General features: G+C 43.8%; 1 protein-coding gene across 4 annotated transcripts in view; it reads right to left on the reverse strand.

Moving 5' to 3' along the window:
• LOC8037528 (actin-related protein 8) overlaps nt 1-26948 on the reverse strand; it is a 109279-nt gene that overhangs the window by 24575 nt on the left and 57756 nt on the right. For all 4 annotated transcript variants that reach the window (XM_029973914.4, XM_042292669.1, XM_042292667.1 and 1 more), the window contains 4 exons: nt 13635-13745; nt 4375-4479; nt 2303-2476; nt 259-369 (listed from right to left, as the gene is read on the reverse strand). In XM_029973914.4, coding sequence (XP_029829774.3) covers nt 259-369; nt 2303-2476; nt 4375-4479; nt 13635-13745 — 501 coding nt within the window. The remainder of the gene's footprint in view (nt 1-258; nt 370-2302; nt 2477-4374; nt 4480-13634; nt 13746-26948) is intronic.

The raw sequence follows: 26948 nt of genomic DNA on the forward strand, positions 1-26948 counted from the left end.
CACTTACTATAATCCGTTTCATCTTGCAACCTACTGCTGCAGAAGCTACGAACACCGTGAGTCAATCCAGAGCTCTATGCGTGCCACGTGACTTCAACTTACGAGTCGCTCTACCCAATCAGAAAGTCACGTAACATGCTCCAAGCTACGAAGTGGCTCTCGTTGCTCACAGCTTCCCTCGCAGCGTAACGCAGTGTAAGGGAGTATGGTGCAGCTGGGCAGTCGGAGACCAGGAAACCAAACCATTCCAGCACTCACCAGGTGGACAAAGCAGGCCGCAAAGCCGAGCCGAGACAGCAGGACGTCCACCATCTCCCGTATGTGGTCTCTGTTGTACACATCCGGGATGATCAGCACCGCCCTGTAGTGCTGGGGTCGAAACGAGCAAGATTAAAAGTCATTTTTCATACGGCAAGCTGGGACTTTCTGGGAAAGTAGCGCCACTTCCTTCCCTGCCTGCTAGCCTGACACACAGATACCGACATACAGATAACAGAACCTTTCAGGGTGATTGGCTGATCGATCTCAGTTGCCATGGCGATCAACATTTTGGGCCTTTGAAGCTTCGAAGGGGTCATTCCGACCAGTCGCAACCAAGATCGCAATGGAGCATCATTGTCCTGAAAGCGTTCCTCGGCCAATGTAAGCGTCTTTTACGCCCCAGATCTCTTATAATTATGTTGCTCATCCAGCGTATTTAGAGGCAGGAAAATTACTTACCCCTTCGGAGACTGAGAGGCCCGAAATGACCGGTCACCAATCACCTTGAGAGATTGTTTATTTAATAGATCAGCTTGAACTTTTGAATTTCACTTGAACACGAACAAAGAAAGGATGGGAGAGGAGAAACAGCCGGCTACCAACGGTGTCTTAGTGTAAACTTCTTTTTCCACGTTTGCTTCTTCATTCAGAGGCCAAAGTAGAGCACGAGAAACTTATTACATGCCTGAATAAACCTATTGCACTACTAACAGATTACTACCGATAATTACACTTAAACAAAATGATACAAAAAAATTATAAAGAAACACCTAAAAATTATTGTTTTTGAACTGACCCTCCACAACCTCATGTGGTTGTTCGGGGCGTAACACTTTGTGCGTATTGTCTTCTTTTCTTGTGGACGGTGATAGATGGTGAAGAAGCAAACGCGGAAGCAAGAGGTTTACACTAAAACACTGTTGCCAGTCAGCTGTTCTGTCACCGTCCATTGCTGATCTGTCCCTGTCTCCCAAGCCCAAGATGGCCAAGAAACGACAAGCCCCATCTCTCGGAACTGAACAGAGCATTGTCAAAGATGTCAAAAGTGGCACAAAAAAAAGCTTTCTTCGCAGCCAAGTACAGCATCGCTGACACAACGGTTTCTATTGTCTGGAAGAACCGGGAGTAGGTACGGAAGCAGCTACAGCAAGATTCTGCATCGCTCTCAAGAGAGACGATTCGTGCGCAAAGCATGAGGATGTCGACAAAGCCTCGTTTAGGTGGTTTCGCGAAGTCCGAGCCAAGAACGTCCCAGTGAGTTGCCCGATGCTACGAGCGAAGGCTAGGTCCGTTAAAAAGGTAAGTTGTCTCATGGCATGTACTTTGACCTGAAAAAATTGATGTTATGGTTATAGCATGGTATCACTTATAGTGCGGATTTTCGCGAATCCCGTGACACTCGTTATATGCGGTCTACGCTGTTTTGCCATAAAACCTTGTGACCCTCGGGTTTGCTGAAAAACCCCAAACAGAACAAGTCGAAGAACACATGTGTCCCATACACATCTAGGGTGCAGGAAACGTTGACCAAATGCAGGGCTTGTGTCCTATGTGTGCCCAACGTCCAGCATGTGACATAGAAAGTCCAGCACTACAGCCACGGCACCTGTAACGCATCTCAACTGCCCACATCCTCAAAAGCAATCCCTCCATTTCCTACTGACGTTGCGCAAGCATCGCACTGTTGCCTGTTGCGACCCTGGCAATGGCAGAGCTGAATGCTGAACACAGTGTAGATGCCTTTTTTGCTACTGGTCCTTCTCCAGCCTGACAATTCGTGGAAGCGTCAGCAGTCGGGACATTTTGAAAACAGGGTGACACTTCCATTCTCCTAAGCTTTTTGCCAGAACTTTTGACGGCCGACTATCACAATCGCAATGTTTGACGGCGCGACGCCCCAGCTTTTGCACCATTGTTTGTTTCCGCATGGGGACAACTTTCGATTTGTGGACGATGTAGGACACTAAACAGGTCGGTCCGAGACGCGTTCCAGACACTACACTAAGGCCCACTTTTCCAAGAGGTGCTGGCAGGGGGTCACCTTGAGGTCCCTGAGCGGGATGTCGAGGTACCGCTGGATGGCCACGGCCCAAATGGATTCCAGGTGGGACATGACCGCCACCAGGGAGCCCCCCACGCCTCCGTGCAGGTTCAGCCGGCCCCTCCGCATGGGCCAGTGAATGTGGTACTTCTCCGAGGGGTTCAGGTACAGCACCTGGTTTGTAAGAAGGGAGGGACCTTGCCTTCCGGCATCCACTCGTCGACGAGACACGGCAAGATTGCTGTTTTCCGGTATCTTATAGATTCACGCCAAGATGCTTCTAAGTGGACACAGCCTTACAGAGTCTGCATTTGCCCACAACAGGTGTGGGCGCTGCGCATGTGCAGAAACCTTATGCCCGTGAAGCGAAGCATTTGCACATTTGACAGCAGCGCCACCGCAGCGGCATGACGTTAGAGCTGCGTGTTGCTGTGCGCTACAAAGATGCTCGATAATCCTTCAATACTGGTTCAAGATCTGCGCAGCAGGGCGACAGTGGATTGAAATCCATGCAGTCTAGTACCCTTTGAATGCATACTACTGACTCTAGCGCTGTCTTGAACCATACCGTAAAATCCCGTAAAAACGCCCACCCAAAATGAAGAGATAAATGGTGAAAAACATGGGGTGGGCTATCTTTACGGATGCCACAGCAAAACTGTATCAAAAATTAATGATAAGCGCCGGGGCACCCGCTACAAACCAAGTGACGCGGGGACTGATACCGCAAATCGCGGACATGGCAAATTCGCGTTTCACAATGCGATAAACACGCGGGAGTTCGCTACAAACTCCTGTGTCACGGGAAAGGATACCGCAAGTGGCCGACGCAGCAGATTCGCGTTTCACGGTGCGGAGGAGTCGCGGGAACCCGCCGAGAACTCGCATCTTACGGGAAGGGATACCGCAGATCGCATACGCAGCAGACGGAAACCGATATCACGCGCGCAGATCGCGGACAAAAGCACGGGAATACGCTACGAACTCGCATGTCAATAGGGAGTTTTCGTAGATCGTTTTCGCCGTCCCGCAAGGCCCTCCGCAACCCGCTACGATAGCGGGAACTCCACAGTCAAGGCTATCGGCGCGCAGGCGCAGTAGCAACTGCTTCGTTGCGGAACGCTTAGCGGAGGGGGCAGCGCGGTCTACGAAAACTCCCTATTAGGGAGTTTTCGTAGACCGCGTTGCCCCCTCCGCTAAGCTTTCCGCAACGAAGAAGTTGCTACTGCGCCTGCGCGCCGATAGCCTTGACTGTGGAGTTCCCGCTATCCTAGCGGGTTGCGGAGGGCCTTGCGGGACGGCGAAAACGATCTACGAAAACTCCCTACTGAAACAAATAGCGCAGATCGCGGACGCAACAGAATCGCATTTCACGATGCAATATACACGCAGGAACAACTCGCGCGTGTGACTGCTTAGAATCGATATCGCGCGCGCAGATTGCGGACGAAAACACGGGAATCCGCTACGAACTCGGGAACGGATACCGCAAATCGTAAGCGCAGCAGATTCGCATTTCACGATGCAATATACACGCGGCAACAACTAGCGTGTTACGCGAGCCGATATGGCGCGCAGATCGCAGACAAAAACGCGGGAACCCGCTATGAACTCGCTTGTCGACACACCGGTACCGCCGATCGCGCCTTTGATGCGCGATTCCCGTCGGACATCGCTTGACGTCCACCGGAAATCGGAGGGTGGGCGATGTTTCGGAATTTTTATGTTACAGATGTTTAGCCAGGTAAACGGGATGGGCGATCTCTCGGGGGAGGGCGCCCTTACGGGATTTTACGGTAGATAGTCATATCGTCCTTAGGGTGCTTTTTCTTGCTTAGGGTGACAACATCCCACCATTTTGTTTGCAACTGTTTTTTTGTTACAGAGCATGCAAAAGAGTGTCTCCTGGTATGTGCTCTTGAAATTGGATGAGCTATGGCGGCATTTTGTTTCCGGCAATTTCTTCGCATTTTCCCCGCGAGTGCTCGCTGTCAGCATCGAGCACTACAAAAAATATTGTCGCTCTAAACAGATACACTAAGGCACCCCAATTCTCATCAATGAGACATTACCTCTTCTCCAACCAGGCAGTTCTGCGTCATGTCGACCTTGGTCCAATGGAGGTCACATGTGCTGGCCAGGACAGTGGGCTTCACATGCTGGTTGAAGTTCTGAATCTGTAAAAACAATTTTCTAATGACACATCGTAAGTACTGTAAAATAGTTTGTTGTTGGGCGAGTTGGTGAACGTTTGGATACATGCTTTTGCGCAAAAAAGACGGACACAAGTTTGTTTTTCTTTCTTCTGTCGCGCAAAACCACGTATCCAAACATCGTAAGTAGCTGCGTGAAAAACAACTTTCGAGGCTTCTTGACACGTGACGGCTGCACAAAAAAAGTTGGTGTGGCAGCCAGCGCAGCGACGGCAATCATCAGAATTGCTTTTATGGCCTCTGTCTACCGTGAGATTTCTGTCGACATGATGCCCAATGTTTGTTGCAGAGTGCACAGAGGCCATACATGCGGTCTTGATTCTAAAGCAATTTAAATTTTTAATATGCATAAATGCCTAAATTACCTCTTTAAGGAACTAAAACATACATACTCGCAATATTTCAAATTAGCCAAGGAATTCCAGTTTGTGTTCAGTATGCAACTATATACAGTCGATTATCATTAAATCAAGCTCTCTTAATTCAAACTTGCGGATAATTCAAACTAACATGCAGGTCCCATCCTATGCATCTCTATGGGAGGAAACTCCCGATAATTCAAACTTCGCTTTATCCAAACGAATTTTCGGCCCCCTCCAGTCAGAATTAACAAGATTCGATTGTACATCTTAGACTAGCTTTCTGTTATTTTATCGAGATGTACACGTTTCAAATGCCAATAGCATTGTTTCTTCCTTCGATAACCAAATCTTGCAAGGACTACTTCACCCAGAGCACGAGTAATGCGCAAAACTTCCTATTTTCCTTGATGTGGTGGTGACCATAGAGCAGCCGAAACAGTTGTAGAGAGAATGGTTTCCACTCTGCGTCTTCCAGTCAAGTGACACACTGACACCAGCCCTACCACTGGCTGACGAGGAAGGAATCGCACCAATCGCACTGATGCTGCGTCAAAACTCCAACTCGGCGGAGCACCGTGACAGAGCTGCAGCGACGATGCGATTACGATTTTAGTCACGAAGCAACGGCAATCCCACCGAGCTTGGACAACAATCGCGGCACGCGAAACGGGTTTCCCACGTCCCAAACTCGTTCAGCGTGGCCTAGCCAACGCTGCAATGGAATGGCGGAGTAGGGGGAACGAAGCTGTTGCGGCCGAGCGAAACGCTGCGCTTTCCCGCACCATCCGGGGAAAGCCGATGCCTCCGAGATTGCCGGCGAGCGAAACCCTCCTTTGGCCATTCCAAACACTCGGCCGCCCAGCGAAAGGTGAGCGATTTGTTCACTTTTCTGGCGGGTGGTGGTGCTTGCCTAGAACACTGCCCCAGTGCCTGGTTAGGCACGTGTAAGCACAGTGTCTCTAGCATGCAAGCCCTTTCTCCGCAACTTACACCACCACACGCTGACAATAGGTGCGAGCCATCTTTCCCAATACTGCACTGCTACACATATGAGGTAAACAAAGCTAAAGAACAATAATACTCTTAGTGTGCGAGGCTAGGACTAAACTGCAACTTAATGCCAACGCGGTTAGTGCTTTCACACAGTCTGACCCGACGAATGAAATGGTCGAAGAGGAAACCGCGTTTGATGCCAAGAAGAGCCGCGGTGCGTGAGCGAGTGCCAAACAGCAAACATGGAGCGCAGCTCTCTTTTCAGGGCCCTCTTTCCCCCCCACAAAGTGTGTGTTCCATTTCCGTTTACTTTCAGTTCCACCGGTTTCATACGAATCTGGGTGCTCCAGACTCGCAAATCTATGTGTGAAAGAAACTGTTGCGCGAGTGTTGTCTCTCGTTTCGTAAGCCCAATGGCATTATCGGTTACTGTGTTTTCTTATATCATTTTTTGCGGTCTGCAAGGACGAGTATCAACAGAGTGCAACTGTATTTCAACTCGGGCCCTCCAGCCACACCTGTCGGATGAAGTGCACCCTGAATATCTGTCGCTCTCTCGACCCTTAGCCGTATGCTGTAACCATTACATGCCATGAGCTTTAAAACAAATTGCAATTCTTTTATGTATTCCAGATAATGCTGCGTGCGCGGCAGAGTTGGCAACGCGCGCTGCAGCCGCTCCGAGGAATTGGGTTCCAGCCCCCTTGACCCGGTTCTTTTTTTTTTCTCGGTCTTTGCTCTTTGGACAGCTCAAGCACGTCCTCGGCTGGCATTGTGTGCCCTTGTCAGTAACATTCCTGAACGTGCCGCGTGAATAAAAGCGGCGGCAACGCTGACGTGAGATGTGGCACCTTTCTCTCAAAGTTTGTAGGTGCAAGTTTGCCTGATTTAACTTTGATTTTTAGTCTCACATTATGTGTTATCTTTATGGTGACAATATAACGAAGCTCGGATAAAACAAAGATGTTTGCGACGAACTTGCTATAATCAAGTTTGACTTTACGGAAAGAAAGCTTTACACAAAAGTGTATCTAACCGGAGCTAGTAAGGCCAGCCAGCACACACTGTATTTATTTGCTGGTAAGGCATAATTTCTAAACAAACATTTGAGCAAAAATAGTCTACATTTCATGCTCGAATAAAAGGAAATATAATATGTGTTGAACAAAAGATTTTGCATTGAACGAGTTAATTCAACCAACTACAGTTTTTATCAACTATGCTCTTGCATCTTATAATCATGCATGTTTTATAATTGGGTTCCTATCTCTTCTAAGTTTATGTCTGGTAAGGGATAAAAAGGATCTCTTTTGGAGCACATATTTTGTAGCAAATATGGTTTTTATCCTATTTCACTCGCTTTTAACGAGAGATGCGAGTTAAAAAACATATTTTGCAAAATATTTCATTATGGGTTTTATGGTATTTTATTATCTCTGAATCTTAATATTCTATGCATAAAATACTAAATGCCAATTACGATCAAGAAATTTGTCAAATGCACATTTGAAGCCCTCCTGGCAACCCAGTACGGCATAAATTTAAGCCATTTTTCTGCACGTGGTTTTTCAAATTGTGATGACGCCAGCCATCACATTTACATTGACAGGTAGGCAAAGCCGTCTCCTCTCCATCCCAGTCTTCTGGAGCTTCTACTTCTCACAAAAAATTATTCACAAAATATTATTTTTTTTAGCGCAGAAGAGTACACAAGGAAGGTAACATTCAAAAGTGTTTTTCTCTTTATGAAATTTTGAAGCATCTTCACAGTTTACACACAACAAGTTCTGCTCTTAATATTACCCTATCACAACCAAATTTGGCATGCATATAAAGTCGAGCCCAGCTATATCACACTCGGGAACTTCGAATTATTCTTCATATCAAACAGTCTGTCTTCTTTCATCCAACTCCCATGTGGGGGACACCCAATATAGCGAAGGAACGGCCTGGCCGCCAAATTCTTTTTCCCGCCATCCGATTGCGCAGGTAGCGAGCACATCGCTTGAGTTGAGTGGCTGGCAGACCGCCAAGCCAGCATACACGCGGGAGGATACGCAACCGAAAAGCAGTTGTAGAAAGAAAAAAAAAACATAAAAAAAAAGTGGACGATGGCAAAAGCAAGGGGAAGGGCACGTGCACAACCATAGGCAGAGCAGGGAGTGCTTGCTGTCGGAAAGGTAGCCTGCACCTTTCCCCAGACACTGCTGATGCTTCGCAACTCCCTAGCCCCAAAATAAAATAAGAAAAAAAAAATAAAGCCTGGCAAGTCGAGTGTGAGAGTGTGACGACAACAACGGTTGTGCAATCGCACTTTGAATGCTTTATCTTTGTTTGCATTTTTCTTTTGCCATTATTGCACTGCCCTTTTTTCTTTTTTTTCTTTGCGTTTCTTTTTTTGTTGCTGGAATTTAGTGAGCTTTCTTTTTGTGGCTTGCTTAGCTTTTTTCTACGGATCGAGACTTGTTTTATGTCTAACGCTTATCCGTTTTTCTTTCATATTTTTTTTTATTATTTTCGTGTTTTGTCGCTTATGTTGTGTGGAGGTCCCGTCCGGGTGCGCGTGTAAGCGCGGCGGTGTTTGCGATCTCCGCCAACTACGCTCTACTGTATTTAGTAGCTCTTGGATTCTCTATTTGGTAAGCTCCCATTTGTTGCGACCCTCGCTATTAGCAGAGACACCAGGAAATTTCAACTCAAGCCTAACTTAACATATTTTTGTATATCAAATTAATTTTGATATAACAAACTATTTTACGATCCCCTTTAAATTCAATATATTTTGGGTTTGACTTACTTTACAATGTGTACAATGCAACTACAGTAAACTCTCACTGCATTGAACGTCGGTTTAACAAATATTTCAGAATAAAGAACATTAAAAAAATCCCCAGCAGTTTTCCTATGCATTCCATGCAAAAATGTTTTAGTTAAACAAAAAACGAATTTCAGAATATTTCAGTTCAACAAACTTGATCGGTGGACCCAGGAATATTTTTGCAATCAGTTCAACGAAGTTCTGTGCTCTGCAGTGCTGGCGTAACCGATGCCCGCCGCCCCGCTGCCACCACCTCTGCAGCGGCAGCATATCATCGCTGGCGTTTACAGGGCCACCGAGGCAAAGAGGCAATGCGGTAGACGATAACGAACCACGTGCTGTGTCTGTTTTTTCTTCGTCATCGGTTCCATTCGGCCATCTTAGTTTTGGGTAACAACGGCAGGACGGCAGTTTGTGTGCCCACTTTTGTAATGAGTATGACTAGACAGAAGCGGTTGTCTCTATCAGACGAGCTCAAAATCCTTCCGTGTCTGGACAACGGTCAAACGCAAGTGGCTATTATGAAGGACTATGGGATTCCACCGTCGCCATTGTCAACAATAATGAAGCAAAAGTTGAAGCTTGAAGGAGAAACTGTGTTCAGTCCTAACAGGAAACGACTCTGCAAGGGATATTTCGAGCCAGTGGACGATGCCGCTGCGGTATGGCTTCATCACAAGCTGTGCCAGAGGAAGTGCAAAAAAACATAGACTCTCTGGACAGCTTTGTTAATGATTTTTTTCAAAATGAGAAAGGCAGCACCGGAACTGTTCTGCACTTTGTATATATCGATGTACATGACTCCAGAAATTGCATTTCACACTTTTGACTCGATGTATGCTGTGCCCTATGCTGTTCCATGTTATAGTGAATATATTCAGTCTAGTGAACTTTCAGTTAAGTGAACTATTTCCTTGGGTCCCTCAAAGTTTGCTTAAGTCAGAGTTTACTGTGACTAGGTTTGGTTCAAATGTACATTTTTTATAGTTATGAGTAAGTTAAGAAACTTTTGTTAGCCCCTTGAAAATGGCATTTTTGCAAATTTTAATTATTTTACAATACAAGTCTCATACACATTGCTTTTGTTGTTCATTGCACTCAGTGGTTTAAAAAGAGTGAATTATTTTATTTTACTAGGCTCTTTTAGGTGTGTTGCAATGCCCACGTCTGCAAAAAACATGCTTTCTTTCTGCATGTGCACTGCATCCAGAATATAAAAAAAAAATATATGTATCAAATCTAACACCATACTTTAAAGGGGAGATCAAGCATTATAAAATGTTAAAATTTCCTTCAGTTATCGTAAATACTATTTGAAAAATGTTTTCCCCTGGCACATGTCTCTTTAAAGGGGTACTCAGATGATTCCTTCATGGTCCCCGATTTGAATGAAAATGTGCTAAATACACACATCTCTGAAATAGTATCCCAAATATTAGGTAAAAATATTGTTTTTTCGGGAAGTTATTGAACTTAAGATTTTGGTCCTCACAGTGTTTTTCAAACTCTCTACGAAACAACCAAAAAGTGATGGAAGGCAGCAGTTCATTCTTAGGAGTGTAGAATTTGTTCCCCACTGATTCCAAGCAGTTTCATGGTGTCAAATGAATGCCTCGGTAGCTCGCTCCAGTACCCGTGCACAGAACAAATGCTTGGCATAGTCTATTTTTCAGACTGGTTGCTCGATTGGCAAGCCTGCCTGCCACTGACGTCACATTCCCGGAAAAATGGGTATATTTGAACGTTGGTTTTTGCATCATCTTCATTTGCTGATATCACAATAACTACTATGAATTTAGCGATACTATAGTATATAGCAAACCAGAAAGGGTAAATAAAGGGCGGAGATTCCGAAAGTATGGTTAATTGGGGTAACTCGAAAAATCGCTGGAGTACTCCTTTATTTCCGAATCTACAGCAATTCAGCATTTATTACGTAACTTATTTCTGTTATATTTTTAAGCAGAATTATGGATAAAAAGAAATATATTCCAGATACAGAGGCGCAACAAAGGAGAAAGCACACGTTCATTGTAATCCACATTCACGAGACACCTGCGGGATGTGACTTCTACTGTTCTGGAAAAGGTCAGACTGGGCACTGCCATGACCCAGGCACAAGGCAACACCGACTCAACAATGAGCCCCCCTTGCTAGCAGCCCGAGGTCAGCGAGCAGACTAGAGGGGCATTTATTCAGCAATGTCGACTCGGTACCCAGCAGAGACTGCCCTGCCCCAGACTTTTTTTCTGACATCTCGGAGTTTCTGAATTAAATCCAAACCTACAAAGCATTTACCAGCAAATTTTAACACAGAATACATTCGTGGCAAGGGCAACTTGGCGAAGATGTAAGACACAAAAAGCAAGACGCTGAAGTGGGACACAAAAGAGTTATGACCAAGAGAACAACGTAGGGTGCCACTGCCACGGCGCTTGTCACCGCATGCATGCAATATGCATTGATACCAAAGTAATAGCATAAGTGTCGGTACATAAACAATTTCACCGAGATTTGCCTACTTAAGTACGTATCCTATGTCTTACGGTTTCGTCAAATGTAGACAAAGTGCTACCAAAAATGTCTTTTTAGCTCTCTATTTTTTTAGGAGCTCTACTTCTTATTCAGCACATCTTCATATCCAAATAAAAGTTATATAATTTGCAAACAAATTGCAACCTCAGGGAAATGCTTTGTATAAAATAGCCAGTTAAAAAATAAAACAGCAGCAAAAAAAAAAGAAGCCTACAAGAAGATGGAATACATAGGCGCCATTTTACTCTATGTACTACTTGTTCTGATGTCTTTTTTCAGTTCTTTTATTAAGGCAAAAGCCTTATATGTCTCATCTTTCGATCGACTTGCAAAAAACATGTCGGCGACATGAAATGTACCAAAACGGAAGGTACCAATGAAATGGCGCCAAAACTGCGTCGTCAAAGAGTGCACTGTCTTCGGAGGTTCGCTATCACGTTTGCGTGACCACTCAGGCGAATTAGAGGCAATCAAATTAAGAAGGATGGCAAAGTGAATTAAGAGGAATCAAAGTGAATTAAGTAAATTATGCATCCGTCTTTAATGCACCGGCGCTTTGGCTTTCGCCTTCAAGTCCTCTTAGGAACAACATAAGAGACCCTGTAAATTTTTTCCCTCGTAACACGTACCAACTCACACAAGCAGGCATGTGCAAATAAAGAATTTTGATTTCAAAGTAAATATTGGTTTTGGCCAGATATTTTCTAACCAAATATTGAACTGTTTCACCCAGCCTTTCACTACCGTACCATGCTTAAACGAAAACCCAGCTGAACTTGTGAAGCTTGTTTTTAAAGCTCCCACTTGCACATTTCTCAGCTAATTTTAATCAAGATATATTTAAGGACTGTGGAATCAAAGTCACATGTTTCCACTGGGATGACAAGTAAGTTATGTAATGGACATAAAATTAAGCCTCTATTGATGGCCAGCTACGCCTAACAAAAGTGATTTATGAATCTTCTCACTTTATGCAAATATCCTTTCTCAAATCTGGAATTAAGGAATAAAAGACAATCATGAATAATGAGTGCAGGTTGTCAAGGCATCTCTGCCTAACATATATATGTTCTCACGTAACAGCCACAATTTCATTTTAAAAATTATAATGCTACGTAGATATTAACATTTGCAAGGTTTCTGTTCTTTTTTTTTTAAATGCACCAGGTGAACGTGTGCACTATCCCATTTTGATGTGTGCTCTTCACATATGCACATGACTGCCATATTCATACTTTTTGGAGTGTTGACCGCGGCACAAGAGCCCCGCCGAGCGTGCTTCTTACCGAGCATCAGTGCACCGAGGACCGAGGTTGTTACTTCCCCACAGTGCGCCAGAGCTCCGTATGAAGCGTATTCAATGGGGCTAACCCACTGCAATTAACACTCACAAAAATATGAATATCGCAGTTCATCTGGAGGCAAATATTGAATACCGTATTATTCTAAAGTACTATTCGAAAATTAGAATATTCGAGCAATTCTACACGTAACTATAATCCGTTGCAACTGAAGAAGGTAGGGCGAGGGAAAGGAAGACCGGGGAGGAGGAAGCAGGCGGAACATTAGAGAGAGGAGAAGGCTTCCCCCCCTCCTCTCCAGCATTTCGTCTGCTTGCTCCTCCCGGCCTCCCTTTCCCTCGCCCTAGGTTTTTGAGTCGCAACGGACTATAGAAAAATCCCTAAATTGCTAAAAATGAACAGGGTCTCTTGTGTTATCTCTAAGACGACTTGAAGGGGAAAGCCGAAGTGCCCATTCATTAAAGACAGACACCCCTCTTAATGTGACGAGTCATCCTTCTTAAAGTGTTGAGTCATCCTTCTAAATGTGCTGTCATCCTTCTCAATGTGCTCAGTCATTATCTTAATTTGCTTAGTCATCCACTTAATTCGCTTAGTCATTCACTCAGTCATCCACTTAATATGCTTAAATTCCTCTTAATTCATTTTAATTACTCTTAACTAGCTTTGTCGTCCTTCTTAATTAGCTTTGATTATTCTTCTCTTTAATTCCTCTTAATACCATTGATTACTCTTACTTCTTTTTAATTACTCTTAATTCCCTTTAATTACTCTTAATTCACTTTGATTTCTCTTAATTTGCTTTGTCATCCTTCTTAATTTCATGGCCTCCAATCCGCCTGACCGGTCACATAAAAATTTGGGTACCTTTTGTGTCGCAGACGAAGGTCGACTGAACGATGAGGCATATCAGGCTTTCACGTTAATAAAAGCAGCCAAAAAGCAAAGCACTACTTCTGCCACCCTCAACAACATTAAAAAGCTTGGTTAGGCAAAAGAACAACAGTGCAAGAGCACTACTCTTCTAACCTAACTTGTACCTGCAGCGGTGCAGCACACATTAGGTTAGGTTCAGTTGGTTTGAGTTAGGTTAATAGGTTAGATGCCCACCTTGTCTGTTGGGAAGGTGTACCTGATCCTGCCTTCGGTCGTCAGGCACGACGCCAGCAGGTTGCCCACCACCTCGCAGCCCTCCTCAATGGTGGCAACCACTTCGGGCTCCTGGAACCAGTTCATAGTTTGGTCACCACCGACGTACAAACACCTCGGAAGTTCCCTCGAGCCATTCCTCGAGGACCCACTCTAGCCGTTGCATATCTGCCGCCACTTGCTGCAGATGTGCGACGAAGATAACACTGACAAAATTTAGGTATCCGAGACTCAACGTGGAAACGTCAAGAATTTCACCAAATACAAACCTAAGCTGAGATTGCTATAGAACGAGCATCAATTTTGTTGCCGCTGAGGGGGATCTATGGCCAAGTGCGCTGACACACTGCAGTTTGGAGCAAGTGAAGCAAAAGCTCGCGATGCAGAACTTGGGGATCCTGGGCTCGGTCCTCACCCCTGCCTGCATCAATCTGAATGAACATCGCACCGGCGTTGTGTATCACTACTGCATGGTGCACGTTACAAACCCCAGGCTAGTAGTGGCAGTGCACTGGATAAATTTCTCATCACAGCAGACACCAGAAGCCTGGGGCTGACTAACTTTCCATTGTCTAAACATACACACAATTACTTTGCCTTTGTCACGCAAGTCGTGACACGTACAGCCTCGTCTCGCTAAGAGTGCTTCCTTCATCGTGCATCACAGGCACACCAACACGAAAGAGAAACTGCAAGCTCCGTGACCCTCTTCGCAAAATTAAAAAGTTTTGATTACAGAGGCGTCTGAAATTGTCATTAAAGAGACACTGAAATGAGAAAAAAGGCCTACCCTAAGCACCGCCCATTACTACAAGACTGGCTTGGCTGCTCTGCCAAACATGCTAACAATTCTAGTGTCTTCCTTTTGCAACATCCAGTACGTCTAGTCTGGAGCTTGGCACCACCTGCTAGTCGTGGGAGCAGACGCGCAGCAGCCTCCGGCATCGTCTGCTATCCCGCACTGCAAGTCCGATTCCCGGCTCGGTGAGAAGACCACTCATTGCGGAACCTGAAACTGGGACCAGCTGCCGCACCAAGGGAGAGGATCCTGAGTACAGTCACCATCGTCTATCATCTGCAATGCCCGTAAGACACGGACACAAAGGCTGCACGTCGGCATCCATTTTTGCCTTCATCCGTCTGCTATTCTGCTCCCGTCTAAAAACTTTCGCAACACTCGCAAGACGAGACCATCAAAGCGGTGTTCTAGCGTTACATCATGCACGAGCCAAGGTCTAATACAAGTGTCTGTCAGCATCTGTCGACGTACGGTAAAAAGTGACCGAGAGGACTAAAAAAATCAACTACCGTAGAATACCGCGCATCCGCCCATTCCACACTAAGCGCCCATTCCCGAATTTGCAAGATGTGAAAAAATATGCACAGTACATTGATTTGTAAAATTGACAACTGGACAAACGCCCATCCCTCATTTTTTCCTGATTATCTCTAAATTTTGAGTGGGCGCTTGCCCGGTATTTTACGGTAAGTAAATACGCAATCCTTCTAGCTTTTCTGTTCCTGTTAGCTGTTTTGCATTGCATCCATGAGCAAGGTGGGTGAGCGACATAACACAAAAATAAAACACGACCTAAAACTTTTCACTTTGACAAGCAAGGTGCACTGCAAAACTTGACAGCTACTTTCCTTATGAAGCGAAATGATGCGAACATACCTAGACAAACTTGGTGCGAGCCAAACACCCAATTGGCTCTAGCAAAATGGCTCGCAAATTCTTAGCTGTATAGGTATGTTCTCGGTATTGAAACCATGGTCACAATCGCGATGGTTGCACAATTCACAGAACAGAGGGGCCGCTTTTACGGGTACCAACATCTTTATTCAGCATCAACACGCGCAAGCAAAAACAGGAACAAAAACATATTTGACAAAGATTTGTATGGTTAGATAAAGCTATATACAGTAAAACCTCGTTATAACAAAATGGGATATAACAAACTAATGGATATAACAAAGTAATCATAATTCCCCTTGCTTGCTATAGTGGGAAGAAATAGATATTGGCTATAACAAACTAATGGTTATAACAAAACAATTATGACCGCTCCTTCAACTTTGTTATAACGAGGTTTTACTGTAGTTTAAAAAAGTTAATTCCAACCAAAGTCCTCAGAAAGTGCTGCCCAACGTTTTGAAATGCATTCAGTTACTTCATCAGGGGTGACTAAATGGCATGGGATGCAGCAGTTTTTTGCATGGATACCTTAGCATTGAAGGTCAGCTTTTCATGCAGGTTAGCGGAACAGCGATGGGTGCTTCTACATCGGTCACCGTGGCAAACCTAACAATAGAAAAAATAGAAAAGCGACAGCTACGGTCTTTCAATAGCAGACCCAAAGTTTTCACGTGTTACGTTGATGATTGATTTAGTGTTTTAAAGAAAGCCGATGTCAATGATTTCCTTGCCCATCTCAACTCCATCGAGCCGGCCATACAGTTCACTGGAAAGTATGAGAGAGATAACACTTTACCGTTTTTCGACGTACTGATAGGAAGGCAAAAGGAAGTACTAAAGTTCACCGTGTACTGGAAACCTACCTACACCGGGCGCAACCTTCACTTTGACTCGAACCGCCCAACAAGTCACAAGGCGTCGGTGGTTTCAGCACTGCTATCCAGGTCAAGAACTATCTGCTCATCAGAGGCCGATTGAAGAAAGGAGAAGCAGACCATCGTTGCTGACCTTCAGAAAAACTACTAACCAGTAGTTTTGTTGAGAGCATTGCCCGTCATCGAGGTCGTGCCCACCAAAAGGAGAAGGCATCGAATGAGAGGCAGCATTGCCCCGTCGCGCGCATCAGTGTCCCTACGTAAAGCGGACCAGTGAAGCACAGGTGAGAGTGCTAAGTAAAGAGGGCACTCAAGTAGCCCACAAGCCAGCGTCCACACTGGCGCTGTCTACCAGATTCCATGCGCAGAGTGCCCTGCCTCCTACATCGACGAAACGAACATCTTTCCAGAGCGACTCCGTCAGCGTAAGAACGACATGCGAAAATTTTATTGCGAGCGCGGCACCGTCGCCAAACACTGCGAAAACCTCGACCATTGAATCGACTTTGTGAACACGCGCTTGCTTGACGTGGAGCCACATATCTGGAAAAGGCTTTTCCTGGAGACATGGCACATTCAGCATACACTGGGGAACATAGACAGGTGCCTGGGTGCCTTGCCCTTTGTGTACACCCAGGGCCAACGTCACCTGGCAAGCAAAGGTGCTAAAAGAACACACCCGGAAAAAAATAAAAAAGGTACCTCGACGGGCAAAGAGGAAAAGAAAAATAAATAAAATAAAATAAGAAAAAACAACCGCATCTCTACGTAGTGAATGATGTTGATTGGGGTGAAGTTCTGGTGGTGCTTGTCTGCGTAGACGGTGAGCCGCAGCATGCCGAGCCTTTCGTTCGTTTTCGTCCATGTCACACTGCAGCCAAATGCTCAAATGCGTATATAACCACGTTCCATACCACACATTCTCTTTCTGACATGGGTGAAAATGAACGAAAGGCTAGGCATGCTGCGGCTCAGCGTCTACGCAGACAAGCACCACCAGAGCTTCACCCCAATCAACATCATTCACCACGTGGAGATGCGGTTGTTTTTTTTTTGCCCTACACGAGCACGGGAGCTCACGAGCAGGAGCATGTGCACCCGACGGCGGACTGACATACGGACATGGCTAGCCCCTAAGGAGCTTCGCCCCTAAAAAACTGCTGCATCCCCGTGCTATTGAGTCACCCCTGATGAAGGAACAAAATGTGTTTCGAAACGATGGCCAGTACTTCTTGGCGGTATTGGTTGGAGCCCATTCCTTGTAACTATATGCAAACAAAGAAATCAAGCTAGATCAAGCAAAATAGTTGGTGTAGGATGCTAGGCCTAGGGCAGTTCCGCTACGAAAACGAGCACCCGCACAGCGCTTCAAAGGCACATACTAGCAACTTTTCTTTTTTCTTCCACCTACGGCAGTTAAGGAGATCTTCCCAAACACCTCTGTAAACTCAAAACGACTCACACTCATAAAAAGCCCTGTTTGTTATTGTTTCCAACCGTGGAGGTAGGAATAAGAGGAGGCAACACACTAGCTCAAGTCAGCCAAACCAGAAAATCCCGAGTGAAGTTGGAAGTAAAGGTCGTGGTCAATGGGAACGCACCCAAGGGTGCCCAAGCCTGTCCAATAGCATCTTTTCGTTTTGGCCATCATTGGGGGTGCGTCCCTCCAAACCAGAAGTGTCCCCCAAGCTTCGCCTCTGGTGGCATCATGTCGCCTCCGGAAGCTTCTTACCTCCATGTTCCAAACCAAAGCGGGAGAAGCAATCTCGGAATGCATTAGCAAACAATAATGACTGTCATTGAGAAAAGGCCTCGAGACAAGGAACGAAAAAAAGGGGACACCCACTACACCGTCTCTAAATGCAGCTACAAAATTTATTTCCGCACAATCCTTTTTATAGGGGGCACCCACCCACACCGCTGACACCAACAACCGTCAACCCCACGGTCAAGTCAAGTTTTAGCGCAACAATGTGACCGATTAAAGACATTTTCGAGAAAAGTTGCTACAAGATCCGTCACTATCTTGAGTTTTGCGAGCCTTTCTAGCGTGTAAATTTTTTTTTTGTGACACCCCGTATAAGTATGCCCTTGCTTGTGATGGACTCGGAGATAGGGTCCTTCCTTTGTGTCAAGCTTTCAAGGTCACCATGTTTGCCGATGCATTGTTACGCCCCATCGGAGCTTGGACCTGGTCCAGTTGACTGTGGGGTTGATGGTTGTTGGTGTCAGCGGTGTGGGTGGGGTGCTCTCTACAAAAAGGATTGTGTGGAAATAAATTTTGTAGCTGTGTTTAGGGATGGTGTAGTGGGTGTCCCCTTTTTGTCGTTCTTTGTCTCGAGGTTTTTTTCACTATAATCGTTCACTAGCTTGCCTGCACAGTAACTCTCATATCATAATGACTGTATCTTGATAATTTGTTTCTTAAACATAAACAAACTGTCGATTAAAATACTATTACAGCACGGAGATACAAATTTACAATCAACCTTTCACACTTCAATCACCTCGCCAGCAAATGAGAGGAGTAAGCACCGTGTAAGCACGGGGCAGGGCTCAGCATCCTGCACCTTCTGCACCTAAAGTGCGTCTAGCTGCGTAAATACTTGCTTAAAAAAATAATCCCTTTTTTGTGTTAAAACTTTTTTTAAATATATAATCCCATTCAGGCCTTTTAGAAAAAAAAAGATTTTTTCATATCAGTGTCTTTTTACGGGGCCCCTCATGGGGCTTCAGTAGATTTGAACAGTAACACAGGCTACAAGGGCCCAACAATAAAAAAAAATAATGCTTTTTGAACTCAAAATCTAGCTTTTTTCTGCACAAAAACCGTTAGTCGAGAGTCAGGTGCTCTTGGCCTTCCCTCTTCTTTTTCTCAATCACGAGTAATGTCTCAAAATAAGGGGTGTGTGAATATTAAATTTTTTTTAACACGATTCGAATAGGATTAGTAGTTAGCTTCAATATCGAATCAAATTTTGAATAGTCAAAGGAAAATGCTTTTATTTGCAACTCTTTATTGCTTTCGCATTATGTAACACTGGACCTGTGTTGACGAGAATAAAGAAAGTATTAAGAGCTCGGGTCCTTCTTTCTTTGATGGGGGTCCGGAACAGCGCACAAAGTCTGTTAGCATTGCTCCATCTTTCCCTTTGCATAACCACTAATCTTTCGATACTCTGTCATCAATTCTGGATGCAGTTTCACGAGGTTGCCAAGGGTTGTTTGATACCCATCAGTATTTTAAGTGCTGAGTCCCGTGTCACGGTTTGCACCATCGGTGCCATCGCCCTCGCAAAGTGTTCATGAATGGCGCTCCTCCTTCCCTGTTTTGGTGCTTTCTCCCCTCATTTCTTCGCTAAACAGACGGCTCACCGCAATCATTTCTGTCTGCCATAATGTGGGTGGGCGAAGTAGCACAACACCGGAAGTGGAACGGTATAGTAGCAAAGTCAGTTGAATCGCAGGTGAAATAGCATATTACTGCTACCGCACCGCCGATTGAACGGTATGGGCAAAAAGCCCAGACTGCCCAAACGGCGATGCGGTAGCGGTTTCAATGAGCTTTCTTCGTCAAAACCGTAAGTGAATCTATGTACCGTTACGAACAACCACCCCCGAGAAATTGTCTATCTCGTTTTTTGGGCTGAATACCCATAAGATAAAAATTCCGAAACATCACCACCCCTTGATTTCCGCCGGACATCAATCACGGGATGTCCGTCTTCTTGTCAAACATGGAGCGATCTGCGGTACCAATATGCGCGAAAAGAAGATTTACGACGGTTCCCCCGTGTTCATCGCAATGTGACACAAATCTGCGATCTGCAGTAATCATTCCCGTGACATGCAAGCTCGTAGATCCTTTCCGTGTTTTTATTTTTGTCCGTGATCTGTGCGCGCAATATCGTGTCCTGTGATATGCGCATTTGTAGCGATTTCCCGAGTGTTTATCGCACCATGGAATACAAATCTGCTGTGTCCACAACCTGCAGCATTCCTGTGACATGCGAGTCTACAGTGCGATGACGAATTAAAAACAGCGTGAACGAGACGGAGGACAAGAGTCCTTCGTCTCGTAGACAGACAGAGTGCCGACTCTGAACTGAATTTTATTGGAAAGTAACACATAAAATTACCGTGACTAAATAGGACGCAATCCTTATCACCTTGTCATGCACTAAGCATATCATACATGTGCCCCCAAGAACACCGGTTCTTTTTCAAACAGAGGAATTAAAGGCACACTTACACGCACGTCATGTTGAGATATGTTGTACATATCTCGAAATGGGAATCTCCCTCCTTGCTTGCTGCCTATACACCTCCAGGATGACTGTTTTCTAACCTCGGTTTACAGCCAAATCTATTACAATGGATGGCAAGATTGCCAGAGGGCGATGACCTCATCGAGTGCGCGTGTTCTCTTAGCCTATCATTTATACAACGGCCTGTCTGGCCGATGTACTCTCCATTACATGAAAGGAGTATCTGATAAACGACACCCCCCTACACTGAACAAACTCTTTTCTGTGTTTATTCGTACATGCACGACTCCTCTGTTCACCCCAATCTACTCTCGCACATAGCCTTCCCAACTTCAGTGGGGCTGAAAACACCACTGTGACGTTATGGCTCTGCACCACTTTCTTTATGTGTAAGTGGACCCCCAATCAGACTGTTTGATAAGGAACTGGTGTTCCCGGAGGTACATATATGATAGACTTAGTGCATGACAAGGTGATAAGGATTGCGTCCTATTTATTTGCAGCAATTTTATGTGTTGCTTGCCAATAAAATTCAGTTGAGAGTCAGCACTCTGTCTGTCTACGTCTCCTCTTGTCCTTCGTCTCGTTTGCAGTGTCTTTAATTCGTCAATATGTAAAACCAACTTGCCCTATGATAGACTTAGTGCATGACAAGGTGATAAGGATTGCGTCCTATTTATTTGCAGCAATTTTATGTGTTGCTTGCCAATAAAATTCAGTTGAGAGTCAGCACTCTGTCTGTCTACGTCTCCTCTTGTCCTTCGTCTCATTTGCAGTGTTTTTAATTCGTCAATATGTAAAACCAACTTGCCCTATGATAGACTTAGTGCATGACAAGGTGATAAGGATTGCGTCCTATTTATTTGCAGCAATTTTATGTGTTGCTTGCCAATAAAATTCAGTTGAGAGTCAGCACTCTGTCTGTCTACGTCTCCTCTTGTCCTTCGTCTCGTTTGCAGTGTTTTTAATTCGTCAATATGTAAAACCAACTTGCCCTATGATAGACTTAGTGCATGACAAGGTGATAAGGATTGCGTCCTATTTATTTGCAGCAATTTTATGTGTTGCTTGCCAATAAAATTCAGTTGAGAGTCAGCACTCTGTCTGTCTACGTCTCCTCTTGTCCTTCGTCTCGTTTGCAGTGTTTTTAATTCGTAAATATGTAAAACCAACTTGCCCTATGATAGACTTAGTGCATGACAAGGTGATAAGGATTGCGTCCTATTTATTTGCAGCAATTTTATGTGTTGCTTGCCAATAAAATTCAGTTGAGAGTCAGCACTCTGTCTGTCTACGTCTCCTCTTGTCCTTCGTCTCGTTTGCAGTGTTTTTAATTCGTCAATATGTAAAACCAACTTGCCCTATGATAGACTTAGTGCATGACAAGGTGATAAGGATTGCGTCCTATTTATTTGCAGCAATTTTATGTGTTGCTTGCCAATAAAATTCAGTTGAGAGTCAGCACTCTGTCTGTCTACGTCTCCTCTTGTCCTTCGTCTCGTTTGCAGTGTTTTTAATTCGTCAATATGTAAAACCAACTTGCCCTATGATAGACTTAGTGCATGACAAGGTGATAAGGATTGCGTCCTATTTATTTGCAGCAATTTTATGTGTTGCTTGCCAATAAAATTCAGTTGAGAGTCAGCACTCTGTCTGTCTACGTCTCCTCTTGTCCTTCGTCTCGTTTGCAGTGTTTTTAATTCGTCAATATGTAAAACCAACTTGCCCTATGATAGACTTAGTGCATGACAAGGTGATAAGGATTGCGTCCTATTTATTTGCAGCAATTTTATGTGTTGCTTGCCAATAAAATTCAGTTGAGAGTCAGCACTCTGTCTGTCTACGTCTCCTCTTGTCCTTCGTCTCGTTTGCAGTGTTTTTAATTCGTAAATATGTAAAACCAACTTGCCCTATGATAGACTTAGTGCATGACAAGGTGATAAGGATTGCGTCCTATTTATTTGCAGCAATTTTATGTGTTGCTTGCCAATAAAATTCAGTTGAGAGTCAGCACTCTGTCTGTCTACGTCTCCTCTTGTCCTTCGTCTCGTTTGCAGTGTTTTTAATTCGTAAATATGTAAAACCAACTTGCCCTATGATAGACTTAGTGCATGACAAGGTGATAAGGATTGCGTCCTATTTATTTGCAGCCATTTTATGTGTTGCTTGCCAATAAAATTCAGTTGAGAGTCAGCACTCTGTCTGTCTACGTCTCCTCTTGTCCTTCGTCTCGTTTGCAGTGTTTTTAATTCGTAAATATGTAAAACCAACTTGCCCTATGATAGACTTAGTGCATGACAAGGTGATAAGGATTGCGTCCTATTTATTTGCAGCAATTTTATGTGTTGCTTGCCAATAAAATGCAGTTGAGAGTCAGCACTCTGTCTGTCTACGTCTCCTCTTGTCCTTCGTCTCGTTTGCAGTGTTTTTAATTCGTAAATATGTAAAACCAACTTGCCCTATGATAGACTTAGTGCATGACAAGGTGATAAGGATTGCGTCCTATTTATTTGCAGCAATTTTATGTGTTGCTTGCCAATAAAATTCAGTTGAGAGTCAGCACTCTGTCTGTCTACGTCTCCTCTTGTCCTTCGTCTCGTTTGCAGTGTTTTTAATTCGTAAATATGTAAAACCAACTTGCCCTATGATAGACTTAGTGCATGACAAGGTGATAAGGAATGCGTCCTATTTATTTGCAGCAATTTTATGTGTTGCTTGCCAATAAAATTCAGTTGAGAGTCAGCACTCTGTCTGTCTACGTCTCCTCTTGTCCTTCATCTCGTTTGCAGTGTTTTTAATTCGTCAATATGTAAAACCAACTTGCCCTATGATAGACTTAGTGCATGACAAGGTGATAAAGATTGCGTCCTATTTATTTGCAGCAATTTTATGTGTTGCTTGCCAATAAAATTGAGTTGAGAGTCAGCACTCTGTCTGTCTACGTCTCCTCTTGTCCTTCATCTCGTTTGCAGTGTTTTTAATTCGTAAATATGTAAAACCAACTTGCCCTATGATAGACTTAGTGCATGACAAGGTGATAAGGATTGCGTCCTATTTATTTGCAGCAATTTTATGTGTTGCTTGCCAATAAAATTGAGTTGAGAGTCAGCACTCTGTCTGTCTACGTCTCCTCTTGTCCTTCATCTCGTTTGCAGTGTTTTTAATTCGTAAATATGTAAAACCAACTTGCCCTATGATAGACTTAGTGCATGACAAGGTGATAAGGATTGCGTCCTATTTATTTGCAGCAATTTTATGTGTTGCTTGCCAATAAAATTCAGTTGAGAGTCAGCACTCTGTCTGTCTACGTCTCCCCTTGTCCTTCGTCTCGTTTGCAGTGTTTTTAATTCGTCAATATGTAAAACCAACTTGCCCTATGATAGACTTAGTGCATGACAAGGTGATAAGGATTGCGTCCTATTTATTTGCAGCAATTTTATGTGTTGCTTGCCAATAAAATTCAGTTGAGAGTCAGCACTCTGTCTGTCTACGTCTCCTCTTGTCCTTCGTCTCGTTTGCAGTGTTTTTAATTCGTCAATATGTAAAACCAACTTGCCCTATGATAGACTTAGTGCATGACAAGGTGATAAGGATTGCGTCCTATTTATTTGCAGCAATTTTATGTGTTGCTTGCCAATAAAATTCAGTTGAGAGTCAGCACTCTGTCTGTCTACGTCTCCTCTTGTCCTTCGTCTCGTTTGCAGTGTTTTTAATTCGTCAATATGTAAAACCAACTTGCCCTATGATAGACTTAGTGCATGACAAAGTGATAAGGATTGCATCCTATTTATTTGCAGCAATTTTATGTGTTGCTTGCCAATAAAATTCAGTTGAGAGTCAGCACTCTGTCTGTCTACGTCTCCTCTTGTCCTTCGTCTCGTTTGCAGTGTTTTTAATTCGTCAATATGTAAAACCAACTTGCCCTATGATAGACTTAGTGCATGACAAGGTGATAAGGATTGCGTCCTATTTATTTGCAGCAATTTTATGTGTTGCTTGCCAATAAAATTCAGTTGAGAGTCAGCACTCTGTCTGTCTACGTCTCCTCTTGTCCTTCGTCTCGTTTGCAGTGTTTTTAATTCGTAAATATGTAAAACCAACTTGCCCTATGATAGACTTAGTGCATGACAAGGTGATAAGGATTGCGTCCTATTTATTTGCAGCAATTTTATGTGTTGCTTGCCAATAAAATTCAGTTGAGAGTCAGCACTCTGTCTGTCTACGTCTCCTCTTGTCCTTCGTCTCGTTTGCAGTGTTTTTAATTCGTAAATATGTAAAACCAACTTGCCCTATGATAGACTTAGTGCATGACAAGGTGATAAGGATTGCGTCCTATTTATTTGCAGCAATTTTATGTGTTGCTTGCCAATAAAATTCAGTTGAGAGTCAGCACTCTGTCTGTCTACGTCTCCTCTTGTCCTTCGTCTCGTTTGCAGTGTTTTTAATTCGTAAATATGTAAAACCAACTTGCCCTATGATAGACTTAGTGCATGACAAGGTGATAAGGATTGCGTCCTATTTATTTGCAGCAATTTTATGTGTTGCTTGCCAATAAAATGCAGTTGAGAGTCAGCACTCTGTCTGTCTACGTCTCCTCTTGTCCTTCGTCTCGTTTGCAGTGTTTTTAATTCGTAAATATGTAAAACCAACTTGCCCTATGATAGACTTAGTGCATGACAAGGTGATAAGGATTGCGTCCTATTTATTTGCAGCAATTTTATGTGTTGCTTGCCAATAAAATTCAGTTGAGAGTCAGCACTCTGTCTGTCTACGTCTCCTCTTGTCCTTCGTCTCGTTTGCAGTGTTTTTAATTCGTAAATATGTAAAACCAACTTGCCCTATGATAGACTTAGTGCATGACAAGGTGATAAGGAATGCGTCCTATTTATTTGCAGCAATTTTATGTGTTGCTTGCCAATAAAATTCAGTTGAGAGTCAGCACTCTGTCTGTCTACGTCTCCTCTTGTCCTTCATCTCGTTTGCAGTGTTTTTAATTCGTCAATATGTAAAACCAACTTGCCCTATGATAGACTTAGTGCATGACAAGGTGATAAAGATTGCGTCCTATTTATTTGCAGCAATTTTATGTGTTGCTTGCCAATAAAATTGAGTTGAGAGTCAGCACTCTGTCTGTCTACGTCTCCTCTTGTCCTTCATCTCGTTTGCAGTGTTTTTAATTCGTAAATATGTAAAACCAACTTGCCCTATGATAGACTTAGTGCATGACAAGGTGATAAGGATTGCGTCCTATTTATTTGCAGCAATTTTATGTGTTGCTTGCCAATAAAATTGAGTTGAGAGTCAGCACTCTGTCTGTCTACGTCTCCTCTTGTCCTTCATCTCGTTTGCAGTGTTTTTAATTCGTAAATATGTAAAACCAACTTGCCCTATGATAGACTTAGTGCATGACAAGGTGATAAGGATTGCGTCCTATTTATTTGCAGCAATTTTATGTGTTGCTTGCCAATAAAATTCAGTTGAGAGTCAGCACTCTGTCTGTCTACGTCTCCCCTTGTCCTTCGTCTCGTTTGCAGTGTTTTTAATTCGTCAATATGTAAAACCAACTTGCCCTATGATAGACTTAGTGCATGACAAGGTGATAAGGATTGCGTCCTATTTATTTGCAGCAATTTTATGTGTTGCTTGCCAATAAAATTCAGTTGAGAGTCAGCACTCTGTCTGTCTACGTCTCCTCTTGTCCTTCGTCTCGTTTGCAGTGTTTTTAATTCGTCAATATGTAAAACCAACTTGCCCTATGATAGACTTAGTGCATGACAAGGTGATAAGGATTGCGTCCTATTTATTTGCAGCAATTTTATGTGTTGCTTGCCAAAAAAATTCAGTTGAGAGTCAGCACTCTGTCTGTCTACGTCTCCTCTTGTCCTTCGTCTCGTTTGCAGTGTTTTTAATTCGTCAATATGTAAAACCAACTTGCCCTATGATAGACTTAGTGCATGACAAAGTGATAAGGATTGCATCCTATTTATTTGCAGCAATTTTATGTGTTGCTTGCCAATAAAATTCAGTTGAGAGTCAGCACTCTGTCTGTCTACGTCTCCTCTTGTCCTTCGTCTCGTTTGCAGTGTTTTTAATTCGTCAATATGTAAAACCAACTTGCCCTATGATAGACTTAGTGCATGACAAGGTGATAAGGATTGCGTCCTATTTATTTGCAGCAATTTTATGTGTTGCTTGCCAATAAAATTCAGTTGAGAGTCAGCACTCTGTCTGTCTACGTCTCCTCTTGTCCTTCGTCTCGTTTGCAGTGTTTTTAATTCGTAAATATGTAAAACCAACTTGCCCTATGATAGACTTAGTGCATGACAAGGTGATAAGGATTGCGTCCTATTTATTTGCAGCAATTTTATGTGTTGCTTGCCAATAAAATTCAGTTGAGAGTCAGCACTCTGTCTGTCTACGTCTCCTCTTGTCCTTC

Source organism: Ixodes scapularis, unplaced genomic scaffold, assembly GCF_016920785.2.
Source record: "Ixodes scapularis isolate PalLabHiFi unplaced genomic scaffold, ASM1692078v2 PGA_scaffold3__209_contigs__length_174095766, whole genome shotgun sequence".
NCBI lineage: Eukaryota > Metazoa > Arthropoda > Arachnida > Ixodida > Ixodidae > Ixodes > Ixodes scapularis.